The sequence below is a fragment of the Eleutherodactylus coqui genome, chromosome 4 (genome assembly GCF_035609145.1).
Source record: "Eleutherodactylus coqui strain aEleCoq1 chromosome 4, aEleCoq1.hap1, whole genome shotgun sequence".
NCBI classification, from domain to species: Eukaryota; Metazoa; Chordata; class Amphibia; order Anura; family Eleutherodactylidae; genus Eleutherodactylus; species Eleutherodactylus coqui.
Window position 1 is genome coordinate 85629494 of NC_089840.1, and position 25041 is coordinate 85654534.

Genomic DNA, 25041 nt, shown 5'->3' on the forward strand with positions numbered 1-25041 from the left:
TTTTACTGGGTGGCTGCTGGGAGTTGTACTGCTTCACTAGTTCACAGCTAGGCCAGTTTGCAGCCTTCCTTATAATTTTTTTCTGGCTGGAGTTTGCATTACAATACCGCTGTCAGCGTGAAAGTGTACGCAAAAAATTCCATAATTATTTACACTGGTCTGTGTCTGCAGTGAATTATACGCACAGCCCAGGCCCAACACAGACACTTTTAGAGGGAAAGTGATATAGACATTTTTCAGCCTGTATTCTTTTTCACAAAAAAAAAAAAAAACCTTCGTTGGGCTGCCTTTTACTGGGTGCCTTCTAGGAGTTCTACTGCTTCACTAGTTCACAGCTAGGCCTGTTTGCAGCCTTCCTTATTTATTGGGTGCCTTCTAGGAGTTGTACTGCTTCACTAGTTCACAGCTAGGACTGTTTGCAGCCTTCCTTATTTTTTTCTGACTGGAGTTAGCGTTACAATAATAATATTGTACATACAATACAATAATAGCGTTACGCTGTCAGCGTGAAAGTGTACGCAAATAATTCCATAATTATTTACACCGGTCTGTGTCTGCAGTGAATTTTACGCACAGCCCAGGCCCAACACAGACACTTTTAGAGGGAAAGTGATAGACAGTATACAGCCGGTATTCTTTTTCAAACCAAAAGAAAAACAGCTCCTTCGTAGGCCTGCATCTCACCGTCTCCATTTTCCTGGGTGCCTGCTGGGAGTTGTACTGCTTCACTAGTTCACAGCTAGGCCAGTTTGCAGCCTTCCGTATAATTTTTTTCTGTCTGGAGTTTGCGTTACAATACCGCTGTGAGCATGAAAGTGTACGCAAATATTTCCATAATTATTTATTCAGTTCTCTGTCTGCAGTGAATTAGACCGCGGTCTCACCGCTAAACAGTACTGTAATATTACCAGGGCCACTGCTAAGTATTTCAGCTCAGCCGCTGTGCAGAGCGTCCCACAATACGAGTTCCTTTGGTGGGGTTTAGATCGCCGCAGTTACCAGCACTATCCACTGGCTTTACAGTCTTCTCCCACTCCACACAGCCTCTATAATCTACAAGTCTCTGCGAGCAGTAAATTAACCCAAGGCATCAGCGCGAGCCAGCGGGTTACTTTTTCCTAATCACAGAATAGAGCCTCCGCTATCTACAAGTCTCTGTGTGTGGTGAAATAAGGCCCAGTTGTCAGTGCTGTAGAGTGGGGTAATTTATTTGGCCCCTGCTCTATTCTTGATCCGCCATGATGAGGGGTAGGGGTAGGGGTCGAGGACGTGGAAGGGGGCGAGGACACGGAGGTCCAAGTGAGGGTGTGGGCACAGGCCGAGTTCCTGGTCCAGGTGAATCATCACAACTGGCTGCCGAGGGATTAAGAGAGGCAAGCTTCTGGGGTCCCCAGCTTCATATCACAATTTATGGGTCCACGTGGTAGACCTTTATTACAAACAGAGCAGTGTGAGCAGGTCCTGTCGTGGATGGCAGAAAATGCATCCAGCAATGTATCAGCCACCCAGTCTTCTACGCAGTCCACTGCTGCAACTCTGAATCCTCTGGCTGCTGCTCCTCCTTCCTCCCAGCCTCCTCACTCCATGAAAATGAAATATTCTGAGGAGCAGGCAGACTCCCAGGAACTGTTCTCAGGTCCCTGCCTTGAGTGGGAAAAAATGTTTCCTCTCTCACCTGAGGAGTTTGTCATGACCGATGCCCAACCTTTGGAAAGTTCCCAGGGTCCGGGGGATGAGGCTGGGGACTTCCGGCAACTGTCTCAAGAGCTTTCAGTGGGTGAGGAGGATGATGATGAGGAGACACAGTTGTCTATCAGTGAGGTAGTAGTAAGGGCAATAAGTCCGAGGGAGGAGCGCACACAGGATTCGGAGGAAGAGCAGCTGGACGATGAGGTGACCGACCCCACCTGGTTTGCTAAGCCTACTCAGGACAGGTCTTCAGAGGGGGAGGCAACTGCAGCAGCAGGACAGCTTGGAAGAGGCAGTGGGGTGGCCAGGGGTAGAGGCAGGGCCAGAGCGAAGAATCCCCCAACTGTTTCCCAAGCACCCCCTCGCGCCAAGCCTCCGTGCAGAGGGCTAGGTGTTCAAAGGTGTAAATGTTTTTCAGTGAGAGCGCGGACGGGCGACGAACAGTGGTGTGCAACCTGTGTCGCACCAAGATCAGCCGGGGAGCAACCACTACCAGCCTCATCACCACCAGCATGCGCAAGCATATGATGGCCAAGCACCGCACAAGGTGGGACGAAGGCCGTTCACCGCCTCCGGGTCGCACCACTGCCTCTTCCCCTGTGCCCCAACCTGCCACTCAGATCCAACCCCCCTCTCAGGACACAGGCACGAGCACCTCCCGGCCTACACCCACACCCTCACCTCCACTGTCCTCTTCCCTTATCCAGCAATGTCTCTCAGCGCAGCGTTGGAGAGAAAGAGCAAATACGTCGCCACGCACCTGCACGCACAAGCTTTAAACGTGCACATTGCCAAATTAATCAGCCTGGAGATGCTGCCGTACAGGCTTGTGGAAACGGAGGCTTTCAAAAACATGATGGCGGCGGTGATGCCACGCTACTCGGTCCCCAGTCGCCACTATTTTTCCCGGTGTGCCATCCCAGCCCTACAGCAGCACGTATCCCGCAACATAAATCGTGCCCTCACCAACGCGGTTACTGGGAAGGTCCCCTTAACCACGGACACATGGACAAGTACTGGCGGGCAGGGCCACTATATCTCCCTGACGGCACATTGGGTGAATTTGGTGGAGGCTGGGACCGAGTCAGAGCCTGGGACTGCTCACGTCCTACCCACACTCAGAATAGTGGGTCCTTCCTCGGTGCTGGTATCTGCGGCGGCCTATGCCCTCTCCTCTAAACCCTCCCCCTCCTCCTACGCAACCTCTACCTCTCAATTAAGAAGTGTGAGAAGCACATTGCCAGCAGTCGGTGTGGCGCGACGCGGCAGCACAGCGGTGGGCAAGCATCAGCAGGCCGTGCTGAAACAACTCAGCTTAGGTGACAAGAGACACACGGCCCCGACCGACCTCTGGCTTTCGCCGCTGAGCCTCCAACCGGGCATGGTTGTGTGTGACAACCTCACACACGTGCCATGCCTGGCCCACGTCTTCAAACTGGTGGTTCAGCGGTTTCTGAAAAACTACCCACACTTAAGTGACCTGCTCGGCAAGGTGCGCCGTGTCTGCGCACATTTCCGCAAGTCCGCCACGGACGCTGCCACCCTGAGGACCCTGCAACATCGGTTTAATCTGGCAGAGCACCGACTGCTGTGCGACGTGCCCACATGGTGGAATTCTACGCTGCACATGTTGGCGCGGCTCTATGAGCAGCGTAGAGCAATAGTGGAATTCCAACTCCAACATGGGCGACATAGTGGTAGTCAGCCTCCCCAATTCTTTACCGAGGAGTGGGCCTGGATGGCAGACATCTGCCAGGTCCTCGGAAACTTTGAGGAGTCTACCCAGATGGTGAGCGGCGACGCTGCAATCTTTAGCATTACCATCTCGCTGCTATGCCTGCTGAAAAGTTCGCTGTAAGGCATAAAGGCCGACGCCTTGCGGTTGGAACAGGAGACGGGGGATGACAGTATGTTGCTTGATAGCCAGACCACCCTCATGTCTATATCTCAGCGTGTTTTGGAGGAGGAGGAATGAGGGGGAGGAGCAGCAGGAGGAGGGGGAAGAAACAGCTGGGCACACTGCAGAGGGTACCTATGCTGCTTGCCTCTCATCTGTTCAGCGTGTATGGGCTGTGGAGGAGGATGAGGAGGATCCTGAAAGTCATCTTCCTAGCGAGGACAGCCACGTCTTGCGTGCTGGCACCCTCGCACACATGGCTGACTTCATGTTAGGCTGCCTTTCTCGTGACCCTCGCATTAGACACATTCTGGCCAACACGGATTACTGGGTGTATGAAAACATTTTTTTAACGGTAGTAGCTCCTCTCCACTTCTATTTTTCTACTGGGTGTACACACTGCTCGACCCACGGTACAAGGAGAACCTTTCCACTCATTCCCGAAGAGGAAAGGGGTACAAGAGTGATGCAATACCACAGGGCCCTAGTGGACAAAGTGATGCTAAACTTCCCATCTGACAGCGCCAACGGCAGAAGGCGCAGTTCCGAGGGTCAAGTAGCAGGGGAGGCGCGGAGATCAGGCAGCATGTTCAGCGCAGGCAGGGGAACACTCTCCAAGGCCTTTGCCAGCTTTATGGCTCCCCAGCAAGACTACGTCACAACTCCCCAGTCAAGGCTGAGTCGGAGGGAGCACTGTAAAAAGATGATGAGGGAGTACGTAGCTGATCGTACCACTGTCCTCCGTGATGCCTCTGCTCCATACAAGTATTGGGTGTCAAAGCTGGACACGTGGCACGAACTTGCGCTGTATGCCCTGGAGGTGCTGGCTTGCCCAGCCGCTAGCGTCTTGTCAGAGAGGGTGTTTAATGCAGCTGGGGGAATCATCACGGATAAGCGTACCCGCCTGTCAACTGCCAGTGCCGACATGCTTACACTCATAAAGATGAACAAAGCCTGGAGCAGCGGAAGCTAAAGTTTCTTTTCGCTGCCACCGCAGATAAAAGCAGTCTTCTCTATCACCGGAAAAACGGGGCATTTAGCTTTGTCAATCTGTCTCTGATATTAGTCCTCCTCCTCCTGAAACATCTTGTTATCACGCTGAACTGCAAATTTTCTGCGGCCCAAAAGGCTCAGCTAACAATTTTTTCCCAATCTTTCAAATTTTCAAAAATATTGATACTTTAACATGAACCAATTTTTTGAAGAGGGCTGGCTCCAGGCTGTGTTACAAATTAAGCAACAGCAAGCTGTATCTTTAAACAAATATTTATGGGTTTCACCTGCCCTCTCGGTTGAGCAATTTTTCAGGGGTACATTTGTACTCTCGGTACACTAATTGTTCTGGCCCTCGCCTATACGGTTAACTTACTAATTTTTCCAGCCTTCGCCTACAGTCATGGTACCCCAATTTTCAGGGGTTTCTCCTATACTTCTGCTACATAAAGGTTACTGGGGTCTGCCTAAAACTTCTGCTACATAAATGTTACAGGGGTCTGCCTAAACTTCTGCTACAAAAATGTTACTGGAGTCTGCCTATACTTCTGCCACATAAATGTAACAGGGCTCTGCCTATACTTCTGCCACATAAATGTTACAGGGGTCTGCCTATACTGCTGCTACAGAAATGTTACTGGGGGTCTGCCTATACTGCTGCTACAGAAATGTTAATGGGGTCTGCCTATACTTCTGCTACAGAAATGTTACAGGTGTCTGCCTATACTGCTGCTACAGAAATGTTACAGGTGTCTGCCTATACTGCTGCTACAGAAATGTTACAGGTGTCTGCCTATACTGCTGCTACAGAAATGTTACAGGTGTCTGCCTATACTGCTGCTACAGAAATGTTACAGGTGTCTGCCTATACTGCTGCTACAGAAATGTTACAGGGGTCTGCCTATGCTGCTGCTACAAAAATGTTACAGGGGTCTACCTATACTGCTGCTACAAAAATGTTACAGGGGTCTACCTATACTGCTGCTACAGAAATGTTACAGGGGTCTGCCTATGTTGCTGCTACAAAAATGTTACAGGGGTCTGCCTATACTTCTGCCACATAAATGTTACAGGGGTCTGCCTATACTTCTGCTACAGAAATGTTACAGGGGTCTGTCTATACTGTTACTAGAAATGTTAATGGGGTCTGCCTATACTTGTGCTACAGGAATGTTACAGGGGTCTGTCTATACTATGGGTGCACTAAGTCTTTCCATTGCGGTGTTTTACCTATCTGGCACAAATAATACAGTGACTGACTAGGCCAGAATTGTGGGCCGAGGCCAAGTTGCTAGGCGGGGTGAAACTCTCCCATGGTTGGGCACTCTGATTTCTTCCTGTGTAATACCATCTTTGTGCACTTACAGCATAGGCGAGCCCAAGGAACTCAAAGACTTCCTCTTGCAGATTTGAGCTATCTGTGTTGGGACACATGGATTTCCCATTGCTATGTAACTCAGGGCACCTTGGGTCACACAAGGTGTTTGCTGGGGCCGAGCCTGACCAAGGGCCCGCTCACATACTTCCCACACAGGTTACAGCGGGTCCTGGTCCTGGTTTCTTGGCCTTGTAAGGCCACCTCCTCCTCCTGCTTGGGGTCAGAAATCAGCACTGGGCATCATGTATTTTCTCTCGTGTTACCACAATTATCTGAGAAACTCGTTTGGGCAAAGGAGAGGAACGTTACTGCATTAATGAGACGTTCACAGCTGTACTAGCATCGGAGTCCACTTCACGCTCGCGATTGCTGAGGGTGTGAGCAGAGGCCTATGTCCTCGGCGCAGTGAAAGTTTGCCATGTTTGGGCACTCTGATTTCTTCATGGTTCATGTCTTGGGTTGCCCAAGACCCACCTATGTTTTGGGTGCAAACTGACTTCCCATAGCGATGATTTACCTGTCTGGCACAAAGTCACTGACTGACTTGGGTAGGGTGCAGAGTGCAGATGGCTTTCCCCTTGCGTTGCCAATGAGGTATCCGGCACCCAAACAAAAATGACTAGTGTGTGGACACATGGATTCCCCATTGCTATGTCACTCGCGGCACCTTGGGCCAAACAAGGTGTTTGCTGGGACCGAGCCTGACCAAGGGCCCACTCACATACTTCCCACACAGGCTGCTGTGGGTTCCTGGTCATGTTTTCTTGGCCTTCTAAGGCCACCTCCTCCTGCTTCGGGTTAGGGGATCGGCACTGGGCATCATGTATTTTCTCTTGTGTTACCACAGTTATCTGAGACACTGGTTTGGCTCCAAAGAAGAGGAACGTTGCTGCATTCATGAGACATTCACTGCTGTACTAGCCTCGGAGTCCGCTTCATGCTCGCGATTGCTGAGGGTGTGGGCTGAGGCCTATGTCCTGGGGGAACTGCAACTGCGCCAGGTTGGGCCTGTGGAACTTCTTCCTCGTTAATCCAGTCTTTGGAGCGGTGAAAGAAAACGTAACGGATTTATTGAGACCTTTACAGCTGGACTAGCATCGGAGTCCACTTCATGCCCACGTTTGCTGAGGGTGTGAGCTGAGTCCTATGTCCTGGGGGAACTGCAACAGCGCCAGGTTGGGCCTGTGGAACTTCTTCCTCGTTAATGCAGTCTTTGGAGTGGTGAAAGAAAACGTAATTGATTTAATGAGACCTTTACAGCTGGACTAGCATCGGAGTCTGCTTCATGCCCACATTTGCTGAGGGTGTGGGCTGAGGCCTATGTCCTGGGGGAACTGCAACTGCGCCAGGTTGGGCCTGTGGAACTTCCTCGTTAATGCAGTCTTTGGAGCGGTGAAAGAAAACGTAACTAATTTAATGAGACCTTCACAGCTGTACTAGCATTGGAGTCCGCTTCATGCCCGCGTTTGCTGAGGGTGTGGGCTGAAGCCTATGTCCTGGGGGAACTGCAACTGCGCCAGGTTGGGTCTGTGGAACTTGTTCCAGGTTAATCCAGTTTTTGGAGCGGTGAAAGCAACCGCAACTAATTTAATGAGACGTTCACAGCTGGACTAGCATCAGAGTCCGCTTCATGCCCGTGATTGTTGAGGGTGTGGGCTGAGGCCTATGTCCTGGGGGAAATGCAACTGCGCCAGGTTGGGCCTGTGGAACTTGTTCCAGGTTAATCCAGTTTTTGGAGCGGTGAAAGCAACCGCAACTAATTTAATGAGACGTTCACAGCTGTACTAGCATCGAAGTTCGCTTTATGCCCACGATTGCTGAAGGTGGGGGGCCGAGGTCCTTGGCGGGGTGTAACTTTGCCATGTTCGGGCACTGTGATTTCTTTATGCGTAATACCATCATTAAGTTCCTGGGGCTTGCCTATGCTGTGGGTGCACAATGAGTTCCCATTGCGTTGCTTTACCTGTCTGGCACAAATACACTGACTGACTAGGGTAGAAATGTGGGCCGAGGTCCTTGGCGTGGTGAAAGTCTGCCATGTTTGGGCGCTCTGATTTCTTCTTCTGTAATACCATCTTTGTGCACCGACAGCATAGGCAAGCCCAAGGAACTCAAAGACTTTCCACTGCGGTGTTGAGCTATTTAACACCTACACAGAATGAATTGTGTCGGGACACATGGATTTCCCATTCCTCTGCAACTCGTGGCACCCTGGGTCACACAAGATGGAGGCTGCCCCTATTGTGGCTTAATAGTGGGACCTGGGAACCTGAGATGCAGCCCTGCATGCTGCCCCTGCCCTATCCTTTTCTGTGGTGTTTCCGTGGATTTTGGATGTTTTCTGGTTTTTCACAAGTTAAGACCTATCTGGAGCATCGGTCATATACAAAAATGCTCGAGTCCCCCATTGACTTCAATGGGGTTCGTTACTCGAAAAGAGCTCTCGAGCATCGCAGAAAGTTTGACTCGAGCAACGAGAACCCGAGCATTTTGGTGCTCGCTCATCTCTAATAATTTTTCAAACAACTGATATATTTGCAAAAGTGTTAATGGCCATGTAAAAGTGCCTCCGGGAGCTGTTTACAAAGCCCAGCGTGTGATCAATCACACGCCCAGCTGTACAAGTAGCTGCATTGTTCTGCTAGAGGCTGATGGCAGATTACAAGGTTATCTGCCACCTCCCATGGAGAGAACAGTGTGCGATCTATTGACAGATACTTTATCTCTCACTAGCTGAACATTGGTTTTTAGGTTCACCTTAAAATCACCGTTTAAATGAAAAGTGCACAATGCCACAATGCCCGTGTTTACATATAACGATTATTGCTCATTTTCGGTAGTTTTAACAAATTTTGAGTGATAATCGTTACGTGTCAATGGGCCTATGCATCTGCAATCTTAACACATTTAATAACTGTACCATCATGCCGCCCATAAGCAATAAGTGAATATAGAAGAGGTGGACTGCTCGATCTCAATAAAACTTCTCCCCTGCATTCGACCTTGTGACAGGGCCCAGACCCTCACTCGTGACTACTTATTGAAAGGGACACTTAAGTTATGAGACTAAAAAATTAAAAAGCAGGTATTATCACAGGTCAATGGTCCCCTTACACTACTATTCTTTAAGACAATATTGCCACTAGGCAATACATGAGAACATTTTCTGGGATCGAAAGGAAGTGAAGACACTCAGGTGCACAATGTGCTAAATGGATCTTCATTGCCGTCTTTTCAAGATTTAAGGAATAGATTCAGGGAGTATAGCCTCTCTCGGTTGGAGTTTTATCAATGGCATTCCTTTCTCACCAGTCAAGGAGATGGAAGTCTATTTAGTACAGTACTCGCTCCCTTTGAGCATCTGTTTTCACACTAGTCCCCTCCGACACATACAGTTTCTCCCTGATTTATGGCTTGTTGATCCGGGAGACCCCCACCACAGGACCTAGCTTTAAGTGGGCCTGGGAACAGGAACTGAGGGTTACAATACCACAGAAGGACTAGCAGTAGGCATTCATCTTTACCCATAAACCATCTATAGCCTGTGCCACTCAGGAAAAAAGTTACAAGACCATGCCAAGATAATACAGATATCCAGTCTATTTTCATGCCATGTTCCCCGTGGTGGCCGAGATGTGTTGGTGCTGTGGAACTGATTAAGGTATCATTGTACAGGTGTGGTAGAGTTGTAGCTTGCAAAGTTCTTTTTGAGATAAGGTTATCTCCACATACAATCTAATCATTTTATTCGGCAAAAAATTGCCAAAAGTAATTTTTTGTTGACTGACGTCTCGTCTGAATGGCATCAAGAAATGTCTCACCTATACCAATCCAATCGACTTTGAATGCACTCTCATTAAAACTCCTGGGTTGGCAGCTGAGGGGAGCTTTTAGACCCAGCCAGGTAGCAAGGAGTCATATTACTACTATAAATATTATAATTACGATTCTAAGGCATAATATTTCCCTATTTTCCTCCACCCATTTTTCCCTATTTATTACCACCTTTTCTATTTGATAGTTCCTCCATTATACTTATTGGTTATACTTATCTATTTCTATACTCTTTTCTTTGCTGTGAGTCATGATTGACTCCTCAGTCTTTTTTGACAGACAATTTTTGCGGGTTGATTTGCCATTGCCCCAGTCATTTTTTCTCCCCTAGAAAGCTGGATACTCTTTTTACTGACCTCGGAAGGATGAAAGGCTGTTAACCTTGAGCTGGGATTGAACCCGTAACCTTCAGGTCGTAAGCGAGAGCATAGGACTGCATACTGCTGCCTTAACACTCTGTGCCACACAGGGCTCTTTGTGAAGAGGTACACTGCAATATTTCCCTTGTCAACCGCTTCTCATAGTTCCCAGCATTCCTTATTAGATCACTACATATTAATTTAATAAGTCGGGAACAATAAGAGTCCAGAGCATACTCAAGTCCATTGCTTGTTTGAAATGTTATATTTCTGATTCTTATATTATTAGGTTCCCTTTGACGGATATTTTATATTGTACTTTTGCAATAATTAAAAATGACAACTAATTAATAAAGACTGATTAAACATAAAAAAACAACTTGACCCACAAAAAAGACTCATACGGCTAGGTTGACGGAAAAATTAAAAAGTTCTGGCTCCTGGAATGCGATGATGAAAAAAACCTAAAAAATCAGTTGGTCATTAAGACCCTAATAGGATTGGCAACTAAGGGGTTAACTATTTGTTAATAGGACAAGACTTGTTGCAGACGACTTCTGTCTTGCTGAAGGAGTGCATACAGACAGATCCTCATCTGTTTATGTTCATGAAAGTCAATAGCATCCTATCAGGACCTGTTTCACAGATCCCCTTCTTTCTAATCTCAGGGAAAAAAATCCATTATGTGAACAAGCGCGTGAGACACAGAAGAAGCTGCTGGAATAATCCGCTTGTTTAGGGCTCAGTCAGACGGGGGCGTTTGTACGCACGTCTGACAGTTGCGTTTGCGATCTGCATCTATATAGACACAATGCTTTGCAATGGGAGTGGTCACATGTGCAAATTTTACATGCACACAAACGCATGTGGCGAAAATTATGGGACACAATGATTCGCAGTACGCATGTAACTGCATTCTGCGACAAATCGGTGTTCTGTGTATGTGGAACCCCTGGATGGTGTCGCATCCAGGGGTTTCAGCTTGCGCTCAATGGGGCTGGCGTCAGCAGCGACGACCCCATTGACAACATGTACTGTGATCGTGATCCTCTGCCACAGCCGATGTTCTCCCACTGAATTCAATGGAGCCACCAATACAGCCAGATGCACTGAAAGCAATGGTCTGCCGGCCAGTGCTGTAGTCATTTTCGGGGAAGGGCTTAAAATATAAGCCCTTCCCTAAAAACCATTCTAAAAATGTAAAAAAAATGTATACTGACCTCTCTGCAGCTGCCGGGGCTCAGCAGCGTCCAGCCGGCTCTTCTCCCTGCACTGCTCTCAATAGTATTCATGAATGGGTGAGTGCTGCCTCTGATTGGCTGAGCGCAGGGACCAATCATTTAATAGCTGAGAGCTACCTCTGATTGGTCACAGTGCTCAGCCAATCAGAGGCAGCCCATTTAAAATCCCCTCCTGCTGAATACTACTGAGAGCAGTGCAGGGAGAAGAGCCGGAGGCAGAGAGGCGAGTATACATTTTTTTTTTTTACAAATTTTTAGGATGGTTTTCAGGGAAGGGGTTATATTTTAAGGCCTTCCCCAAAAATTACTACAGCGCTGGCCGGCAGCCTATTGCTTTCAATGGAGTCGGCTGCATTGTATCACAGACAAGCATCACAGACAAGATGCACCACGGAATTCATGAATGGCAATCAACCAATTTTATTGTGAAAATCTGCAGCATTTCAATGACAAAAAAAGCAAGCTGCAGATGTGCAACAATAAAGCAGGCCCATCTCCTCTTGTGGATGTTCTCCAGCGATTTGAATGGAGTTAGTTAAAGGGGTTGTCCTGCGGCGAATTCAAAAATATATTTTTTTTACATACCCCCACATTGTTCCCCGTTTAAAACAATCCCTGTGTTAGTTTAAAAAAAAACCAAAACGCTTACCTGCAGCTTCTTCTTCGGGCAGCTTCTTCTTTTCTTCTTTTAAAGATGGCCGCCGGTCCTTTCTCAAGGATGCACCGCGGGTCTTCTCCCATGGTGCACCGCGGGTCTTCTCCCATGGTGCACCGTGGATTTTCTTCTCTAGTTCTGCGTTCCACTACCGATACAGCCACCTCATTGGCTGATTGGCAACACGTGACGGAGGCGGAGCTACGGTGATGCGGAGAAGAGGGAGGAGCCAGCACGCAGCTCGTGAGCCCGGAGGGAGACAAAAGAAGAATCCTGCTGTGCGCAAGCGCGACTGTTCGTGCGACTAAGAAGCAGCTTTAGTCGGCGCCATGGAGACGGGGACGCCAGCAACGGAGGAGATAAGTGTATAACTTCTGTATGGCTGATATTTAATGCACGATGTATATTACAAAGTGCATTAATATGGCCATACAGAAGTGCTTAACCCCACTTGCTTTCGCGGGACAACCCCTTTAATGTACATTGCTGCAGAATTTCAGGTTATATTTCACAGCTGTTCTGATATGTGTGAACACACTCTGATGAAGAACTTATTAATTACATAACAATTCTGATTGGTTTCTCCAGCAATCTCTCATGAGGGCACTATTATATGAGTGTTGTTAACACCCTGCATTTACAAGTGCAGCCCAGCAATTATCAGTGAAACGAACAAGATAGCAGCAGTCACTAGCACCCACGGCCTGGGCTAGACTGCTGCTTAGGCCTCATTTACACAAGTGGTGTTTTAGCACAGTATAGGTGCATGAAAGAATTGTGGCTAGATTGCATTAAAGATCGTGTGAATGAGTGATTTGCAACTACTTTAATTAGCTGTGAAATTGCCTATTCGCACAATCTGAAGTGCACGTTATCCAGCTCTCATATGAGTCTATGAAAAGCATGCACCAAAGATAGGTCAGGTACTATCTTTTCACACACTGTGGACCTTAAATGAGGGCATTGTAGCCACACATGTACTATCTTTGTTAGGTGTGAATATTTAGTCCAAAATTTCTTCATTTGAACGTTTGTATGGGAAGCCATTGGTTCTAATAGAAGCACTCTCTTTGTGCGCCTCTAACATAGTATGTTAGGTTTAATAAAAACAATGCCCATCTAGTTCAGCCTGTTTCAAACTCCACCTTCCCCTCCTCCCCCTTTTTGGTCCAGAGGAAGGGAAAAAAACAAGCAGCTATTTAGCTCATTTGGAGGAAAAAAATTTCTTCCTGACTCCATAATGGCAGCCAGAGTAATCCCTGGATCAATATTTGAGTTCAACAACCTGCTAGTCACCTAATGTCTATATCCTGTAATATTGCAGTGCTCTAGAAAGATGTCAAGTCCCCTATGGATTTTGCCAACACCATGTCCTCAGGCAGAAAATTCCACAGTCTCACTGCTTTTACAGTAAAGAACCCCTTTCTATGTTGGTGATGAAATCTGCTTTCGTTCTTTCAGACAAAGTGGATGCCCTCTTGTTACCGTCGCAGTTCTGGGTATAAATAGATCCTTGTATTGCCCCCTAATGTATTTATACATAGGTATTTGATCGCCCCTTAGCCATCTTTCTTCCAGGGTAAATAATCCCAATTTTGTTAGCCTCTCTGGGTATTCCAGTCCTCTAATTCTGTTTATTAATTTAGTTACCCTTCTTTCAACCCCCTCAAGCACTGCAACATCTTTCCTGAGCACCGCTGTACAGAACTGTACACAGTATTCCATGTGGGGTCTGACAAATGCCTTGTATAGTAGAAGAATAATGTTCTCGTCCCCCGCCCCAATTCTAATGCACCCCAAGACTTTATTTGCTTTTGCAGCAGCTGACTGGCATTGTATGCTCCAGTTAAATCTACAGTCCACTAGTACCCCCAGGTCTTTTTCCATCTCACTTTCCCCTAGCTGTACCCCATTTAGTGTATATTGGTGACATCTGTTTCTCCTGCCCATGTGCATAACCTTACATTTATCAACATTGAACTGCATTTGCCATTTTTCTACTCATGCTCCCAGCTTTTCTAGGTCCTTTTGTAGCCGTACATTATCCTCCATTGTATTAATTACCTTGTATAATTTTGCATCATCTGCAAATATTGATGTTTTACTATGCAGTCCCTCTATCAGGTCATTAATAAATATATTGAACAGAATGGGGCCTAATAATGGACCCTGTGGCACTCTACTAGCAACGATGGCCCAATCAGAGTACAAACCATTTAATACCACCCCTTGCTTTCTATCTCTGAGCCAGTTCTTTACCCAGATACACACGTTTTCGCCCAGACCAAGCTGTATCATTTTATATATCTGCTTATTATGCGGCACAATGTCAAATGCTTTAGAGAAATCTAGACATACGAGATCAATAGACTCTCCCCGATCCAGCCTAGAAATTACTTAATCATAGAAGCTGATCAAATTGGTCTGACATGATCGACCCCTCATAAACCCATGCTGGTGAGGAGTTATTCCGTCGTTCTCCCTGAGGTATTCTACGATGGCGTCTCTCACAAACCCCTCAAATATTTTTCCAGTTACTGAAGTGAGACTTACCGGCCTGTAGTTTACCAGGCTCTCTTTTGGACCCCTTTTTGTATATTGGAACTACATTGGCAATGCGCCAATCCAGTGGTACAACCCCAGTCTTTATAGTATCCATGAATATTAGAACTAGCGGCCTAGCTACCTTATCACTTAGTTTCCTTCGAACCCTTGGGTGTATTCCATATGGGCCCGGTGATTTATCAATCTTAATCCTCTTTAACTGGCTTTGCAATTCCTCCTCTGTTAGGTATGCAATATTTAGCGGGGGGTGGGGTGGGGGGTGGGGTTTATACCCCTGTATCTTGTGTGACATTTCTTTGAAATAAAAACTCTGAGAAAAACTAATAGATTTGCCTTCCTCTCATCGTCTTCTATGATTTCTCCTGCATTATTTGTTAAAGGGCCAGTGCTTTCAGTGCAAATCCTTTTACTATTTATATAACTGAAGAATAGTTCAGGGTTATTTTTGCTTTCTTTAACAGTCCTTCTTCCCCTTCCTTAGCAATTTTGATCTTTTCTTTAGATACTTTGTTTTTTTTTTCCTGTATGATTGTAGCGCTTCTTAGCTGCCTTCTTGTTTTAGTAGTTTAAACGCTTTCTTTTTTCTGTTTATTACCCACCCTTTAATGCACTTTTTTTCGTTTATTTTCCCCCTCTAATGCTCTAAAACAGCGCTTATGTGAATGAGGCCTTATATTAACTGCTGGGCAACAGTTACAGTCCACAAGATCGCATGCAACTCTGTTGTATCCGTTTTGACTGCAGCTCAATATTTAAAGTATATCACTAGCCCTACATAAAGTTCCAGGTTTAATGCGGTTTAGTCTGATGGGGCCAGGTGACTAATTTTTTTGTAAGGGTTACACAGTGCAAAATTTCACCAAAAACAAAGTAGAAAACTTACATTCCAAAAAGAGCTCCTCCAAGATGAGCTGCATGATCGAAGAACTTCCAGCGCAGTAGCAAGCCCACAGAATCCAAAGCAAGGATAACCTTGATAGCCTAAGTAGGAAACCAGCAAATAATGCGTGAGACAGACGCCAAGCAAATGCATTTTACAGTGAACTGAAATCCATGCAATATTTAAACATCATCGCTTATTATATATAGTACAGTCAAAGAGTTCTCTGCTCATTACTAAAATGTGGCAAATCCAGTTAGCCGCTGCTCTGATCGGAAGGATATCGTCTGGGTGCGTCCAGGCACTAAAAATCCATTCCATCCCTCAGAACCAGGGGACGTTTACACGGAGTGATTTATCATTCACACAAGCGGAGGATGAGATTGTACAGGCAGAAAAATCGTCCATTCGCAAATCATTTGGGGCTTCAATATGGTGGGGAGCGCGATATCGGGCTATGAATCATGGACCAATATCGCCCTCGTCAGTGTGAAGGAGCCCTAACCGTGTCTTCACTGACCTCCTCCATTCATATTTCAGTACCTCCACTTCTCTAGCTACACTGGCCCTTTAAAACACTTTTCTGGGCAGTCCTACAGCCAATATTTCCGTTGATGGGGTTGTGCGGCGTCTCTTTTTTTTGCTGGACCCCCATTATTGAAAACGGAGAGAGTTCTAGCAGTCGGAGCCCCACAGATCATAATAATTTTACGGGATAATTTTATAACTTTGTACAACCCCTTTAATAATTTGTATTGTTATTGATGCATCAATGACAATTGTTAATAAGTTTTAATATATATTTTTTAGTATTAAATAATCTTTTATTGGTGGGGGGGGCGGAGTCTGACAGCCAAGCCGAATGGCCGCTTGAGCACGGAGCTCCGTCTGAGGCATCCACTAGAGCCCTAATCAGCAGCTAACAGCGGCGGATATGAGGAGGATCGCTAAGGAGAAGACTAGTGAGCAGCTGGGCACCCCTCGCTCACACAGGAATCAAACGGGAATGCAGCGGTACCTGAAAGATCGCGGCTCCCGCTCACCTCACCCTGCGTCCAAGATGGCGCCGGCCCTCGAGGCTGCTACAGTGCACAGTAAGGGGGGGGGGGGGGGAGTCCTCCTCGGACGAGGACGACAGAGAAAACATCTCTAAGGGGTTTATTTCGGCCTTGGGATTTCCCTCAAGGGGCGCAGGCTTGCTATTAGGTCTCCGGAAGACCTCCACAATGCGTGGTCCCTCTTGGAGATAACTCCCATTGACTTACCTTGCTGGCTTCCTCTCCCGGAGTTTCCTAAACTCCCGAATCTCTCACCTCCAGATGCGTGGCAATTGGCCACTAACCCGAAGTCACCAAGAGGGAAGAGAAAGAAGGCGAAGGGGAATACCAATAACACTGATACGTGAAGCTCATGGCGACTTAGATCGCCCGATTCTGCCTTCACCCCCTCTGGACCACGATCTTCTTACATGATCAGAAGATGGACACGGAGATATCTCGAATCCTCCTTCCAGATCACCCTGCGAGGGTGCCCTGCTGGACCTGCGCTCTGTTGCGTGATGGCCGCCGCCTTACTACCGACGGCTCCAGCGGTCCGTTTAACGTTAAATGTTACTAACTTCATTATTTCGCCTTATGCATTTTAACTGAGTAGACTGTTCCTAGAGCTGCTTCTTTTCCCGGATCCCCCTCAAAATCCCAAACACCTTGGGGTTTCGGTGGGCGCCTTACAGTCCAGGCTGTACACAGTTGACTGGTCTTCAATTTCTGTAGCCCAGCCGACTCACCCCCCTCCCCATTCCCCCCCCCTACCTATTGGCCGAAACAGTATAACCGGGTTCCGCCAAATTCTACTTAGGAGATAAGTTGTTTCTCAGCCCGTCTGTGTGTCTAACCTCCCCCTGGTACCCCCCCCCCCCCACACTTTATCCCTTTTCTCAAATCCTGCACCCCTGACGGACAATCCACAGGACCCTCTAAGGTCTAGATAATCACCTAACTACGCTTAACGCTATTCCTTCTCTCCACACCTATATAGAGATCTCTCGGGTTGGATCTAGGCAACAAGGACGAACCTCTACGAATATCCACGTTCAACGTAAAAGGCCTGAATTCCCCCTCCAAGAGGCACCACATCTCACTTCTACTAAAAAGGTATGGCACTAAAATCGCTTTCCTGCAGAAGACCCACTTCAGGGGAAACAGATGTCTCACCCTACCAGGAAAACAATTTCCCCAGGGATTCCATAGCTCGCACCCGGCGTCTGCCTCGAAGGGAGTCTCAATACTATTCCATAGATCCATCATCTTCTCCTGTGAGGCCCAATACTCTGATGAGGAAGGAAGAGTCTTATTCTAAAGAGGCTCTATCCACAACTGTAAGCTGACCCTCGCAAACTTATACACACCTTACACCGGACAGGTGCCCTGGCTAATTAGACAGTTGGAGACCCTAAAACAATTTGCCACGGGCCCGATTTTCTAAGGAGGGGACTTAAACCTAACCCTCTATCCCCCCCTAGATTCCTCTACAGGAAAATCACACATCTCGCAAGCAAAATTGAGGAGACTGAACCGCAGTCTGACACAGATGGGTCTCACAGATGCCTGGCGGCATATGAACCCATCTGTTAAAGACTACACCTTCTTCTCGCATGTCCACTCCTCCTTCCAACGCCTCGATTACATTCTGATATCCTCCACCCTGTTAGAGTCTGTAAAGACAGCCACTATTGACCCCATCCTGATCTCGGACCATGCCCCTCTCCACATCAACGTGCGCCTCCCTTCCCCTACCCCAAGAGAGTGGAGATGGCAACTAAACCCCTCTCTTCTAGATGCCGAGGAAGATAGACTGCAACTAAAATCCACCATTGAGGAATACTTTCAGCTTAATAAAACCCAGGACATTCCCATGCCCCTTGTCTGGGAGGTTCATAAGGCCTTCTCGTGGGGGCTCCTAATCGCCCTGGGCTCCAGAATAAAGAAAAAACAGCAAAAAGTTATAGGCGAGAAACTACAACAAATCGCGAAATTAGAACAGGCGGCAAAGTATTCCCAGAGTAAATCTGCACTCAATAAACTAATTGCACTCAGAAGACAGTTAAAACTAATCTTTGATGCCAGATATAATAAAAAGCACCTCTACCTCAAATATGCAGCCTACGTTCAAGGTAAGAGGGGCAGTAAGCTCACCTCTGCCTTAATCAAAAAAGCCCGTACGAGAAACCACATTAGTGCCATTAAAACCAACTGAGGCCTTTCGGTTACGTCTTCTACAGATATCGCAGCTGAAATCCAAGCCTTCTATTCCCGTCTTTATAATATCCACAAACCCCTTACCCCAGAAGAGAAAAATAATGCCCTCACCCTGATAGATTTCTTTATGGAGACTCTAGACCTCCCTAAGTTAGAAGATGGAGCAGCTTCTATTTTGACGAGACCGGTTACGGCTCAGGAAGTTGAGGATCTCTTGGCCTCCTCCCCACCAAATAAAAGCCCAGGCCCTGATGGCTTCCCATTAATCTACTATAAATCCCTCAAACCCATCTTAATTCCTCAACTAATGGAACTATTCAACTCTTTACTGCAAGGGGCAGCCCTCCCTAAACAAGCCCAAGAGGCTCATATAACATTGATACATAAAGATAACAAGGACCCTGAAGCATGTGGGAGCTATAGGCCCATATCCTTAGTCAACTTCGATATGAAGTTATGGGCGAAACTCCTGGCCAAGAGATTAGAAACATACATTCCCGACCTAGTCAACCTTGAGCAGACCGGTTTCGTCGAAGGAAGAGAGGGCAAAGATTGCATGAGGCTGCTTCATGCGGTGAGATATGCCCAAACACAAAACATTCCCCTGGCATTAGTAGGCTCAGACGCCGAAAAAGCCTTTGACCGGGTAAATTGGTTTTATATGAATCGGGTTCTTTCTCATTTCAATTTTCCTCCCACCTTCATAACCGTAATCTTTTCCCTATATTCGGCCCCCTATGCCAGGCTCAAAATAAATAATATCCTATCCCCCCATTTCAACATAAGCAACGGCACCCGGCAGAGTTGCCCTCTCTCCCCTACCCTATTCATCCTGGCCCTTGAACCATTCCTACAGAAAATTAGGACAGATCCCATCATCCAGGGACTAAGGATTGAACAAGCAGTCATCTCAACAGCGGCCTATGCCGATGACATAGTCTTTTTGGTTACAGACCCTGAGAGAGGAATACCACGACTTACCAGCCTCCTAGAGGAATTCGGAGTTCTCTCCAACTTCAAGATAAATTATTCTAAGTCTACTGTTCTTAATGTCTCGATACCCCCCGCCCGATGTAATGCCCTGAAGATTAGCTCTCCTTTCACTTGGTCCATGTCGGATATAGACTTCCTGGGCATAAAACTTACAAAAAAAGCCGAGGATCTCTACTCAGCAAACTTTCTCCCACTCCTAACGCAGATAAAAAAATCTTTTGAGATCCTATGACCTACCATTTATTTCATGGTTGGGTAGAAAGAACATATTAAAATCATACGTTCTCCCAATTATCCTCTACAAAATTCGACTCCTCCCTATTTTTATCCCGCCCCCCCTTCTTCAAATCCCTAAGACTGGCCTTCTCTAAATACATATGGAGGGAGAAGAACCCGAGACTGGCTCACTGCCTCTTGGTCAGGGGCCGGAACGAAGGAGGAGTGGACATGCCATGCCTTAGAGAATATTACCGCTCCGCCCAGTTAATATACTGGATGGAGCTGGTTAAACCAACTAAAGACCTACTAGTCCAGGCACTTGCAAGGGGGTCATATGGTCCCACCTTCCTACAAGACCTATGGTTCCCTAATCAGATAACACGGAAAAGAAAAAGGATGAACCCTCTTCTCAGAGGCCCACTAGAGACTTGGAGCGAATTAAGGGGATCTCTGGCCCCTGGCCCTTCCCCCCTCACTCCAATATGCGCACTGCATAAAGTACTAGACCTACGCCTGGACTCCTGTTCAGCGGGCACCTGGCAAATTTTCTCAGATAAAAACATCTCCGAAGTCTACCCCCTGTCCCACAGACCTCCCTCAGACATACTGGCGGTGCTCCTCCCCAACCACTCACTCCCCTTCTTAGTGACTGCCCATATAACTAAAGTCCTCAAAGACTTTCTAGCTTTACACAAGTCACCGAGGCCATTGACTGACTTCGAGGCGACACTTGCAGGGAGCAGCCCAGTCAGGAGGAAGTTGACCTATATCTGTAAGCATTATATAACCCCTGCAGCGAACTTCAGGCCCGCTTTTATTACCTCTTGGGACAGGGAATTTCCGGATATCCCTCTCTCAGAGCGATACTAAACTTATACTTAAGACGGCCTTCGGTCTCTCTCCGTGTGTCGTCTCCCAGGAGTCACACTTTAAACTTTTGGTGAGATGGTACAGGACCCCCCCAGTGGCTCTACGACCATAAATTGGCCTCGCAGGACACTTGCTGGAGATGTGGTACCGCACCCGGCTCATACCTACACATTTGGTGGGAATGTCCACAATTGACCCCCTTTTGGAGAGACGTTGGGTGTGTACTGGAGAAACTTTCCCCTGGCCTGGTCCTTTCCCCTGAGGTGGTTCTCCTGTGGAAGCCCTCTGCCACTTTCCACCCTCTGAAACAAAAACTGATAGCGTACTTACTTGACGCAGCTAAATCGCTCATCACTCTCTTATAGCGCCGAAAGGACCCCCCCTCCCTGCTGATGTGGAGAGACAAGGTAGATCTCCTCTCGAATCTCGAAGAGTTGTATAGCTGGTCTCAGGACACTCACGACGGCTTTCTACGTGTGTGGAGCCCATGGCGGTCCATCAGAGATGAGGTCGGTTTAGACGCAGACTCCCCCTCATGACAACCTGTGTTTGATTGAGGTGTTACCGGCTCCCTGACTTCCTCCCGGGAACGGCGGACAGAGTCGGGGACCATCCCTGAGATGTGGTGCATTATCTCCCTTTTACGCCTCACCCCTCTCCGAGAACAGGGACACAGGGTTAGCTTAAGCTAAAGTAATTTATCCCCCCGAGGGAAATTCCGGTGAGGATTACCCCTTACCCCCCCATTTCCCCCCCCCCCTACTCTCCTCCCGTTTCCCATGTGATGTCCTCCTTTTCCCCCGTTTGATCTGTTTTTCCCCGGTTTAAACATACTGGGGCCACGGGCCAGTCCTGTTGGGGAGCCCTGCCTCCTTGACCGGGCCTACCTTGGTCCTATACAGTCATACGGTTGCATTGTTTTCTGTTGACGCACTTAATTATTTTATTTTAATGATACACAGTAAGATTTTGATCGGTATTGTTTCAGACAATGTAACCAATCCTCTCTCTTTTCATGTCTGTACTTGTTGAATAATCGAAAATCTTAATAAACATTGATTATAAAAAAAAATTATCTTTTATTTTTACATTTTTTTTCTAAGCCCCTACAGGGGACTTTTGCAATCGTTTGCCGCTCATGCAGTATAATGTATGAATCTTGCATTCTACTGTATTCTGACATGGGGGCTTTAGAAGGAACCCAGCTGCCATAAGAACCGGACGGGTCACCGTAATCTTTCGCAGTGACATTTGGGCGTTAAATGCCACTGTCAGATAAAGGCCAGATTAAAATTTGAATACATATTAACCCCTTAGTGACCACACGTTTTTGCTTTTTTCCCCATTTTCGTTTTTTCCTCCCCCCTTTTAAAAAATCGTAACTCCTTTATTTATCCATCGACGTAGCTGTATGAGAGTTTGTTTTTTGCGGGAAGAGTTGTATTTTTCATTGGTACAATTTAATCTATCATATAATGTACTGAAAAATTTTTACAAAATTCTAAGTGGAGAGAAATGGAAAAGAAACAACATTCTGCCATCTTTCAGTGCATCTTGTTTCTGCGGCGCATAAAAAGCAACAAAAATGACACGATAACTTTATTGTATGGGTCAGTAGGATTACTACAATACCAAACTTGTATAGTTTTTTTTTTTGCTGTACTACTTATATATTTTTTTAAAGATAATTAATAGGGATGAGCGAACGTGTCCGTTACGGACACATCCGCACCCGGACACCGGCTTTGCCGAACACTGCAGTGTTCGCGCGCAAGTGTCTGGGTGCCGCCGGGGGGGCGGGGAGATGCGCGGCGGCGCGGGCGGCAGTAGCGGGGAACAGGGGGGAGCCCTCTCTCTCTCCCTCTCCCCCCCACTCCCCGCCGCACCCCCCCGCGCTGCCACGGCGGCCCCCGAACTTTTTCGCCCGAACACTGAAGTGTTCGCAAAGTTCGGTGTTCGGGCGAAAAAGGGGCGGAGCCGAACGTGTTCGCTCATCTCTAATAATTAATCTTCTGCACACAATAACTTTTTTATTTTCCCACCAATATAGTTGTGTGAGGGATCATTTTGTGCGGAATGTTCTGTAGTTTTCGTTAGTAGCATTCTAGAAGACATAGGACTTTTTGATCGCTTTTTATTAGATTTTTTTTCTTGGCAACTGGGTGACCAGAAGAACGCATTTCTGGCGTTTTTTTGACGTTCACTTTGCAATGTGTTACTTTGATAGATCAGAATTTTACAGAAGCAGTGATACCAAATATGTATCTTGTTTTATTATTTAGATTTTTTTATTGTAAATATGGCACAAGGTTGTTTTTTTTTACAAAATTAACCCCTTCATGACGCCGCCGTTTTTTCCCCCATTTTCGTTTTTTCATCCCCCCCCTTAAAAAAATCATAACTCCTTTACTTATCCATCAACATCGCTGTATGAGGACTTGTTTTTCGCGGGGCGAGTTGTAGTTTTTAATGGTGCTATTTAAAGCATTCTAAGTGGAGTAAAATGAAAAAAAAAAAAAGACCTTCTGCCATCTTTCAGTGCGTCTTGTTTCTACGGCGCACAAACTGCAACAAAAGTGAAATGATAACTTAATTCCATGGGTCAGTATGATTGCTACGATACCTAACTTGTATCGTTTTTTTTTTTTTACTATACTACTTTTTTTTCCCAAAAACAATTTTCTTTCAATTATTTTCTGTGGTCATCTTGTGCGCGCAATAACTATTTTTCCGTAGACGTAGAAAAGATGAGAGTTTGGAATACCTACGACTTTTTGATCGCTTTTTATTGCATTTTTTCTGGGAGACAGGGTGACTGAAAAAGTGCATTTCTGGCGTTCCTTATATTTTTTTTAGACGACGTTCACCGAGAGTAGGATATAATGCGCTACTTTGATAGATCGGACTTTTACGGATGTGGCGATACCAAATATGTATTTTTATTTAATTATTTAGATTTTTTAATTACAATATGCGATGCTTTGATCGCTCCTGTAGTATGACGTAATGCTATAGCATTACATCATACTGCATTCTGACAGGCAGCTTATCAAGCTACCCCACGTGGCGTGATAGGCAGTCTCTCAAGGCAGCCCTGGGGCCTTTCAGAAGGCTCCTGGCAGCCATGACACCTGCACGGCTCTCCCGATCTCACTGCGGGGGGGAGGCGTACGGGACCCCCGAACATCGTTTTGACATCAGATTTGACAGCGGCATTTAAGGGGAAAACAGTCCCGATCGGCTGCACGTCTGAACGGGGCTTTTGCCCACAGTTGTATAGAAACAGATCCACAGCGGTGCAGGCTCCACTCTTTAATATTGTACTATATGACGCGTTTCGGCCATAGACAATGGCAGGCCTTTTTCAAGTACACTGGCCTGCCATTGTCTAAGGCCGAACCGCGTCATTTGTTACAATATTAAAGAGTGGAGCCTGCACCGCTGTGGATCTGTTTCTATACACCTGCCGGGACTGGAGGTGCCTACGCATAGGCACCTCCGTGAAGTGTTATAATATCTACCTAAACACTGCTTACCCATAATCATATAATTCCCCAGAGCTCTGAGAAATTTTTCTTTTCAGATATGGAAATAGGGGATAGAACTGATCATGACTAGGCAGATTGGTCATTCACTGCAAAATGTGTCTTCACTGGATCGATTTTATGCTAGCAACCGTAAGATATTCTCACATGCAACAGATTTGTTGCCAAAATTTCTGTGACCGTTTCGTTTTCCTATATGGGGTTTACAGAAATCCTTGCAAATACTTCACAAACAAGCACAGCCAGATATGGGCACCAACCACAAGGGAAACCTGGCACTGTTTGCATCCCTGCCTTATACATAATGTGTTTTTCTTCCATCCTTTCTAGCCTTTCTCAGTTGGTCGTCTTTGACCAGCTGTATTGGTAGAACCAAAGCTATGAATCTCAAGCAACTGAAGCAAAGAATCAGCTACATGTGGGGACATCAGCAATAGGGGTTACTGTGTCCACCGATTAGAGTAGTGGAAAATTGCCCAGCACACTATAACTTCTCAACGCCTTTGGCCACAAAGGACAATTCTGCAAATAGTGATGGAATTGACTAACAGACATTATTGAATTTATTCCTAAACTTGGATATTTAATCAAATAAAGAATTCAATAAAACTCCTAGGGCCACTAAACTTAGGTTTGAGAGCTCAACGAACAATCCCTGTTTATATA

The 25041-nt window shown here is 46.6% G+C and overlaps 1 protein-coding gene across 2 annotated transcripts in view; it reads right to left on the minus strand.

The window, feature by feature from the left end:
• Positions 1-25041, minus strand: part of PARL (presenilin associated rhomboid like) — a 140940-nt gene that overhangs the window by 16152 nt on the left and 99747 nt on the right. For both annotated transcript variants that reach the window (XM_066599800.1, XM_066599799.1), the window contains one exon: positions 15495-15592. In XM_066599800.1, coding sequence (XP_066455897.1) covers positions 15495-15592 — 98 coding nt within the window. The remainder of the gene's footprint in view (positions 1-15494; positions 15593-25041) is intronic.